The sequence below is a fragment of the Phyllobates terribilis genome, unplaced genomic scaffold (genome assembly GCF_046119375.1).
Source record: "Phyllobates terribilis strain yellow unplaced genomic scaffold, ASM4611937v1 Scaffold_2__4_contigs__length_985480577, whole genome shotgun sequence".
Taxonomy (NCBI): domain Eukaryota; kingdom Metazoa; phylum Chordata; class Amphibia; order Anura; family Dendrobatidae; genus Phyllobates; species Phyllobates terribilis.
In genome coordinates, this window is record NW_027362762.1 from 15301885 (window position 1) to 15311224 (window position 9340).

Sequence of the window (9340 nt, forward strand, 5' to 3'; positions counted from 1 at the left end):
CTTCCTTCTCCCTCTTCCAGGCCTGGGCCTCTGTTACTAGGCCCGCCTCTGGAGCAGAGGTCATGCAGAGCCCCTGCTCCCTGCCACTTCTGCTCAGACTTCTCTGCACTGAACTAAGATGGTGCCCACCTTTTATACTCCCTTCTCAATGCACCCAGGAACTGCTTCCTCCCTGCTCCTGCACTACAGGGTTCCCCTTCCTCAGTGTTCCCTCCCACCACTCCAGCCAGGGACAGGGACTGTCGTGCCCATCTCAGGGGCATATTTGTCGCCCTGCCCCACGGCAATGTGGTGTAATGCATGCAGGTGTCAGGTCCTGATCCACACTCCATCCTTACCTGAGAGTGAGATATCACACCTCTGGGTGAGGTGCAATACCTCTGTAGCAACGGAGCCCTCAGGGTGCTACAGTTCCATTTATCTTCAGCCTAGGTGACATATTGCGATACAGGGCCGTGATTTTGGCTATAAAAGGGTCCCCTAGACCCCTACCCCAAGCTTTTTAAGAGAATAATATATGGCGTGCCAGGAGACTCTATGGAATGCTTTCTCAGCATCCAACGAAAGTATCTAATTACAAATTTTTAACTGCATCTAGCCCAGGAAATACTTTGTGCCTAGCAGCAGTGTCTGCTAGTCAGCGGATTATCCCGGCTGTTAAGCAAGCTACACCCCCTTTAGTTTGGACACTTAATTTTTTCAAAGGAAATGCTTCGGGACCACGGGATACTCAGTGAAGAGCATCAGGAGGCACCCCAAGGCATAGGGGCTGGGACTGGCGGTAGGATGCCTTGCGGTGGACAGCCGAGCTCGATCCTTATAAAAGCTTTTTAACTGCAGCAGCTTTAGTGGACGCTACTGGAGCTGGAATTACGCGGCTGCTGGCATGAGACTTGCCCTCCAATAGATCTTTGTAAAAGGATTTAAAGTGTATTCATTCAAATTAGAGAGCCAATTTAAATTAAAAAGCTTAGAGCTGCCTCCACCACAGGGGGGCTCGCTCGACCCACCAGCGGACAGGCACCAGTATTGGGAGAGGGGGGCTGGCCGTCAGGGTTCACCGCGGCTCTGGCACAAACCCGGCGACACGGAGGTGGCACGGGCAGGAACGGACTGGCCGTGTCGGCTTCGCACTTTTCTGGTTTTAGAAGGGCATGACATGCCTATATCTGTGTCTCCCCCTCCTTTTACTCCTCCACCTCTTTTCTTTTCGCATGACTATATGTACTTGTCACTTTTCCATGTGTTAGTTATAATGCACATGCCCGGGCTGAGCGGCATGTGCGTGTGATTGTAGTGATTCCACTGTACCGTACCGGAGAGTGCCTGGAGGGGCGTAACTAAGTGTCTGCCCGATCCGACCAAGATCGCACGACGGCATACGACGCCAGTGCACCAGGGAGGAACCGAGCAGAGGTACCAGGGTCTACTCCAGGTCAGACTCCGGACACGGCTGTTGGCCCACACCGGGGAATACAGGAACTGGAAGGTTTAGGCTGGCACACTGATATGCAGACGGGGAGGTACTGGCAGGTACAACAGGTTGGAGCACAGAGAGGATAGAACCCAGTGCAGACTGGGACTTCTGGAACAGAACCGCAGAAGCGGTATACAAACACAGCAGGTTGAGAGCAAGACGAGGCCGCCAGAAGCGGAGCAAAGAGTCAGAGCAGAGCGAGGCTGCCGGAGCAGCGAGCAAAGGGTCTGAGCAGAGCGAGACTGCCGGAGCAGCGAGCAAAGGGTAAGAGCAGGGTAGGACTGCCGGAGAAGTGAGCAAGAGGAAACAGAGCGAGACTGCCGGAGCAGCGAGCAAAGAGTCAGAGCAAACTACCGGAGCAGCAATCTAGAGGGAGCAGGGCGAGACTGCCGGAGCAGCGAGCAAGAGGGAGCAGGGCGAGGCTGCCGGAGCAGCGAGCAAAGGGTCAGAGCAGAGTAGGACTGCCGGAGCAGCGAGCAAAGGGTCAGAGCAGAGTAGGACTGCCGGAGCAGCGAGCAAAGGGTCAGAGCAGAGCCAGACTGCCGGAGCAGCGAGCAAAGGGTCAGAGCAGAGTAGGACTGCCGGAGCAGCGAGCAAAGGGTCTGAGCAGAGTAGGACTGCCGGAGCAGCGAGCAAAGGGTCAGAGCAGAGCGAGACTGCCGGAACAGTGAGGTAAAGGGAGAGAGCAGAACGAGACCGCCTGGAGCGGTGAGCAAGAGCAGAGCAGGACGAGACCGCCTGGAGCGGTGAGCAAGAGCAGAGCAGGACGAGACCGCCTGGAGCGGTGAGCAAGAGCAGAGCAGGACGAGACCGCCTGGAGCGGTGAGCAAGAGCAGAGCAGGACGAGACCGCCTGGAGCGGTGAGCAAGAGCAGAGCAGGACGAGACCGCCTGGAGCGGTGAGCAAGAGCAGAGCAGGACGAGACCGCCTGGAGCGGTGAGCAAGAGCAGAGCAGGACGAGGCCGCCTGGACCGGTGAGCAAGAGCAGAGCAGGACGAGGCCGCCTGGAGCGGTGAGCAATAGCAGAGCAGGACGAGGCCGCCTGGAGCGGAGAGCAAGGCAGAGCAGGGGGGACAGGGCTCTGTTCACACGGAACAGACAGGAAGGGAAAGGCAGAGCCAGATACCCACAGGGTACTTGCAGAGAAGTAGCGAGTGGACCACAAACTCACAAACGGGAGTACAGAGACAACAAGCAGGAGTTAGGTACGAGTTCAGACTCTGCAGAAAAAGGAAAGGAACGGACATAGAGAAAAAACAGGTAAAAGATAGGAGAGAGTTCAGACTAGAACTGAGTGTACGGAGGAGACCGACACTGCAGCGGAATACAGGAGCGGGTCTGGGAATACGGCCCCCAGAGAGGCGGGACGAACAGGCAAGGAGCGTGTTCAGACAGGACAGGCAAGATACAGGAGCAGGTCTAGGTAATCGGCCCCTAGAAGGCGGGAGGAACAGGCTAGGAGCGTGTTCAGACAGGCCTGGAAATACAGCCTCCAGGATAGGCAGACAAGAGGCAAGGAACGTGTACAGACTGCAGGTTAGGGTACACAGATAGGACACAGTACAGACATGGGAACAGATACTGCAAGACAGGTAACATAGACAGGACCTGGCATGTCAGAGACAAAAGCCAACTGACAGGGCAAGATGCTCAGGCAGGGATTGATTGGAGCAGCTGGGTTAAATACCAGGTGACAGACAGCAATAGGCTGAGGACGCACAAGGGGTGTGACCCACAGCAGGTACAAAAAGCAGGAAGTGATCGGGCGCCGCCCTTAAGCAGCAGAAACAGACAGCATGGAGGGAAGCCAGAGAGACATTCTCAAGTGCGCACTCTTGCACAGTGGGAGATGGACCACTATGCAAAGACGCCGCCAGGTATGTTACATTAGTTATGTCTTCTGAGCAGTTTGTCAGCTTTTGGACACCTTTGAAGGTATTTTCTATGTGTTTCTATGTGTTTTTGTTTGCCTGCCATTGGTTTTAACGGTGCTCGAAGGTGTTCGACGAACAGTTCGACGAACAGTTCGGCGAACACACGGGTGTTCGACGAACCGAACTCGAACACTACGGGGGTGGCTCAACACTAATTGGGAGCAGTGTTCGAGGTACCAGTCCACACCTCCAGAGCCACTGCATCACTTTTGACTCTGAAACAAGGTGCGGACCCTGTGGCTCAGCATGACTTATGCTTCCAAACCCTGGCTGCAGAGTTGGCTTGGAATGAAGAAGCCTTGGTAGCGAACTTCTTGCAGGTTCTGTCTGGTTTTATTTAGGATGAATTGGCTGGCAGACATCTACCATCTTCCCTGGATGCACTTACAGTGGGGCAAAAAAGTATTTAGTCAGCCACCAATTGTGCAAGTTCTCCCACTTAAAAAGATGAGAGAGGCCTGTAATTGACATCATAGGTCGACCTCAACTATGAGAGACAAAATGAGAAAACAAATCCTGAAAATCACATTGTCTGATTTGGAAAGAATTTTTTTTCAAATTTTGGTGGAAAATAAGTATTTGGTCAATTACAAACAAGCAAGATTTCTGGCTTTCACAGACCTGTAACTTAATCTTTAAGAGGCTGCTCTGTCCTCCACTCATTACCTGTAATGCTGGCACCTGTTTGAACTTGTTATCAGTATAAAAGACACCCGTCCGCAACCTAAAACAGTCACACTCCAAACTCCACTATGGTGAAGACCAAAGAGCTGTCGAAAGACACCAGAAACAACATTGTAGCCCTGCAGCTGGCTGGGAAGACTGAATCTGCAATAGGCAAGCAGCTTGGTGTGAAGAAATCAACTGTGGGAGCAATAATTAGAAACTGGAAGACATACCAGACCACTGATAATCTCCCTCGATCTGGGGCTCCACACAAGATCTCACCCCGTGGGGTCAAAATGATCTCAAGAACGGTGAACAAAAATCCCAGAACCACACGGGGGGACCTAGTGAATGACCTGCAGAGAGCTGGGACCAACGTTACACAGGCTACCATCAGTAACACACTACGCCACCAGGGATTCAGATCCTGCAGTGCCAGACGTGTCCCCCTGCTTAAGCCATTACATGTCCAGGCCCGTCTGAAGTTTGCTAGAGAGCATTTGAATGATCCAGAAGAGTTTTGGGAGAATGTCATATGGTCAGATGAAACCAAACTAGAACTGTTTGGTAGAAACACAACTCAGTGTGTTTGGAGAAGAAAGAATGCTGAGTTGCATCCAAAGAACACCATACCTACTGTGAAGCATTGGGGTGGCAACATCATGCTTTGGGGCTGTTTCTCTGCCAAGGGCCCAGGATGACTGATCCGTGTACATGAAACAATGAATAGGGCCATGTATCGTGAGATTTTGAGTGCAAACCTCCTTCCATTGAAGATGAAACGTGGCTGGGTCTTTCAGCATGACAATGACCCCAAGCGCACCGCCAGGGCAACAAAGGAGTGGCTTCATAAGAAGCATTTCAAGGTGCTGGAGTGGCCTAGCCAGTCTCCAGATCTAAACCCTATAGAAAATCTTTGGGGGAGTTGAAAGTCCGTGTTGCCCAGTGACAGCCCCAAAACATCACGGCTCTAGAGGAGATCTGCATGGAGGAATGGGCCAACATACCAGCAACAGTGTGTGCCAATCTTCTGAAGACTTACAGGAAACGTTTCACCTCTGTCATTGCTAACAAAGGATATATAACAAAGTATTGACATGAACTTTTGTAATTGACCAAATATTTATTTTCCACCAAAATTTGAAAAAAAATTCTTTCCAAATCAGACAATGTGATTTTCAGGATTTGTTTTCTCATTTTGTCTCTCATAGTTGAGGTCGACCTACGATGTCAATTACAGGCCGACCTCATCTTTTTAAGTGGGAGAATTTGAACAATTGGTGGCTGACTAAATACTTTTTTGCCGCACTGTAACATCATATGGGTCATGGTGGACTGGTTCTCCAAGATAGTTCACTTCATTCCTTTGGACGGTCTTCCCTCTGCTCCCATGCTTGCCACGCAGTTCTTTCAGCATGTGTTTTGTCTCCATGGTCTTCCTGTCCACATTCTCTCAAATCGAGGATTTCAGTTCACATCAAAATTTTGGAGAACTCTTTTCTTGAGAACCATTCCCTGCTACTTTATCTTTGCCTGTCAGGATGCAATTACTTCCTTGGGCAGAGTTTTTCTACAACAACCTGTGTTGGGGAGTCTTCCGGAGCATCTCCATTCTTCATTGTATACTACCAGCATCCTCAAGTTCCTATGTCTTCTTCCTTTGGGATACCAGCAGCGGATTCCTCATATTGGCAAGTTCTTCCAGATCTGGCAGCAAACTCAGGCCGCTCTCCTTAAGGCTGTAGCTCAAATGAAGTCTCATGCAGACAAAATGAGAACTTTGCCGCCTCATTACCAACCTGTAGATAAAGTCTGGTTATCTTCCCGGAATATTCGCTTGAAGATACTCTCCTACATGTTTCACCCTGGTACCTTGAGCCATACAAAATCCTCAGAAAAATTAATCCAGTGACTTACTGTCTTCAGCTCCCGGTGAATCTATGGATTCCAAATTCGTTCCATGTCTCTCTCCTGAAACCGGTGGTCCTGAGTCGCTACTCCAAATCTCATACTCCCGGCTCTACTTCTCTTCCAGAGGGTCCCTCAGATGTGTTTTGTGCCCCTACCATCTTGGAGAATTTTATCCATCTGTCTGGCCAAAAGAGGGGAGGCGTAAGGAGGGTGGTATTGTCACATCGGTAACTTGCGCGCTTTCTCAGCGCCTTTCTATTCACTGTGCTCACCGCTCTGCCCCTCTCAGTCTCAGGCCTTCACACTGAATAGTCTCTTGCAGCAATTCCAGCATGCTGCATCTGCCTCTTACTTTGAATCTCCACCTGGCTATAGAGAGGCGCAGCCAGTTTCTACAAGAATTTAACCTCTGGGTATCCTGCAGATTTTAACTTCCCTGGAATATCTACTGCCAGCAGGGGATATATTAGGCAGCTCCGACCTCCACACCGTGTCTGAATTTGGGCTCCCAGCGGCAGTCCGTTCCTAGTGTTCTGTCTAAGTGCATGTTTGTATTGACTGTCCTTTTATGACCCGGCTTGTATACCCATTCTGTCGGAGCTCTCTGCTCCTGACCTCGGCTATGTATTCTGATCCTGTGCTGCCTACCCCGACCTTGGACTGTCTGACTACATGTCTGCCTGTGCCCCCTATACCTCGTATCCTGGCCTTAATCCATCGGTCAGCTTCTGAAGGGCCAGGCGACTGCCCTGGAGTGTCACCTGGTGGCTACCCTGCGACCCAAGCTGATCCTCACCATCAGAGACTCTAATGAAGGCCAGATAGCCACTTAGTCACACCCTTCCAGGGTAAGTCCGGCTGTTGGTGCAGTGGGTCCACACCCACTGTTGTCACAGGAACTCTTCCAAATACATTTTTTTTATGTGGAAAACCCCTTTAAATTTCAAATCAAAAGATAAAAAGAGATTGGGAGTTACAAAATCAAATTGGGGATAATTCTGCTTCTCTGCGCAGTAGCAAAGGGAAGAAGGCCAAGGAGAATGTCATGTGATGGGAGAAGACAGAAAGAGTAAGCCGGATGGTAAGTTGCGGTGGCAAAATGGGTGACAGGTGAGGTGATTATCAATATTTTCAACCCTTTTTTTTCATGTCCAGCTGGCCACCCTTTTGCTTAATTTGCACAAAGCAAACTGTAAAAAAAAATCACATTCTGGAGAATCAGAATTTTTTTTTACAAAATTTGAGACAAAATTCAATTTACCTCAAACAAATTCACTCATCTCTAGTGACTGCCTGTCCACCCCTTCTCATTTCATACAATCACTAAACGGGCATTAAGGAACCCCCCTTTCCCTGACGAATATATAAATAGTGACTGGCAGGTGTGCAGTAGAATACTGTAGGGTGGGTAAGATCGAAAAAACTGGCCTCAACAGGGATGGTGGGTGGAGGAGCCCACCCATGTCTTCAAGGTGGCGGATAAGGTGGTCCTCAACTACTTGCCTAGACTTTTCTAATTATTCTGAATGAATTTGTAATTTCATTACAGAAACCAAAATGGAACCATCAACTCTGAACAAGTCGTCATCATCCTCTTCTCACACAGATTTCATCCTGTTTGGATTTCCAGGGGTCACAAGATACAGACCCCTCCTCATTCTGCCATTTTCCTCCATGTACACAGTCATGATAGTGGGTAATTCTGCAGTAATGACCATCATTGTGCTGGAGAAGAGCCTGCACTCTCCCATGCACATCCTCATCTCGTCTCTGCTTGCTGTCAATGTCCTCTACACCACGGCCATAACACCCAAGATGATCCTGACCTTCGTGGGACTCAACCAGATCTCCTTTCCTGGATGCTTGATGCAAATATTCACTGTCTATTCAAGCTTAGTCTTTGAAACAGTAATATTACTCTTAATGGCCCTAGACCGGTACCTGGCCATTAGCCAACCATTACAGTACTGGCAAATTATCACCACCCAGTTACAAATCCACTTCATGATCAACGCCTTATTACGTATGTGTTCAGTTGTCTTCCCTCTTCTCAGTCTGGTGGCCACACTCCATTACTGCAGGTCCAATGTTATCTACCACTTTCACTGTGAGACCACCATGCTGTTCAACCTGGGGTGTGGAGACATCACCAAACGGAAGGTTGTAGCACTAGTGATAAGAACTGCCATCAGCTTATGTGACATCAGCTTCATCTTACTTTCCTACCTGAAGGTTCTTCACATGGTTATGAAGATTGCTGTGGGAGTGGCTCGCCATAAGGCCCTGCACACCTGCAGCACTCACCTGTTGGTGGTGACCTTCATGTATACCTTAGGGTTACTGTCTGTCATTTTGAATCTTTCTGAGACCTCATCATATGATGTGCAGAATGCTTCCAGCGCCATTTTCTTCCTCCTCCCAACTTTATTGAATCCATTCATCTATGGACTGAGAATGAAGGAGATTAAGGAAGGTTTCATGAAACACTGGAGGTGTAAGGAGTTGGGATCTCTGACCCACAAAGGTCACATAATGGCTCCAAAGGGCCGTTCACAAACCAATGTAACATCTGAGTCTGTCCATACACGTACAAGTAACTAACATATATGAAGTATAGCATGAAACCATCAACCCAATAGCACTCTCACTACTAGGCTAAGCTTTCTTGACTCTGGACTACACAACCCAACAGGAACAGCACCACATCACCAAAGGCGAGCACCCGGCAATGCACCGTGTGAACAGATCACAAATAGTGTTGGTGTGAATCGATTGGCAGAACCCAGTCGAGTGGCCCGGTCAGTAATCTGTGCCAGGCCCAATAATCTAAAGAGCAGCCATGGATTCCAGGAGGTAGGAGGCTATGCTCAGGGCTCCCATCCAGTAACAATAGATCATTGATGTGGCCACTGGACCAAGTCCTGTGAGTCAATTTGGACCAACTCCAATCACAAAATCTCCCCTTTTCATGTAGTCTCAAACAAAGAACTAAGAGCAATAAGGCATATTTCCTTGTGTTGTCTCCTGTGGTTTAAAGACACCAAGACTACATTTATGGAGTGCTGTTGCCACCGCAACTATTGGATATCATGTGAATACTAAACATGCCTGATCTGACCAGACACCAATGCATACTGAATCCCACTAAAAAACAGTGCAACCCACCAACAATATGCATTACACCAACAACCTCACCAACAATTCTTAATAGACCATAAAAGAAAAAAACAGCAAGATACCCCTGTAAGAGGGTGATCGGGACGGTCATGCGCCTCTTCCCTCTTAATGCACATAATGCTGTGTTCTATGTTTATATATGAGCATTCATATGATCTAATGTCTGATGGGTTAA

General features: G+C 49.1%; 1 protein-coding gene across 1 annotated transcript; it reads left to right on the top strand.

Annotated features, from left to right (window-relative positions):
• Positions 1-7038: 7038 nt before the first annotated feature.
• Positions 7039-9100, top strand: LOC141243441 (olfactory receptor 52K1-like). The gene is made up of 4 exons (XM_073668928.1): positions 7039-7069; positions 7538-8581; positions 8681-8841; positions 9026-9100. The coding sequence occupies exons 1-4, from the start codon at positions 7039-7041 to the stop codon at positions 9098-9100; spliced, it is 1311 nt and encodes a 436-aa protein (XP_073525029.1).
• Positions 9101-9340: the final 240 nt, after the last annotated feature.

Coding starts and splice junctions, on each gene's coding strand:
- LOC141243441 (XM_073668928.1), top strand. CDS start 7,039: ATGGGAGAAGACAGAAAGAGTAAGCCGGATG. Junction 7,070..7,537: donor CAGAAAGAGTAAGCCGGATG/GTAAGTTGCGGT, acceptor ATTTCATTACAG/AAACCAAAATGGAACCATCA. Junction 8,582..8,680: donor GTCTGTCCATACACGTACAA/GTAACTAACATA, acceptor ACAACCCAACAG/GAACAGCACCACATCACCAA.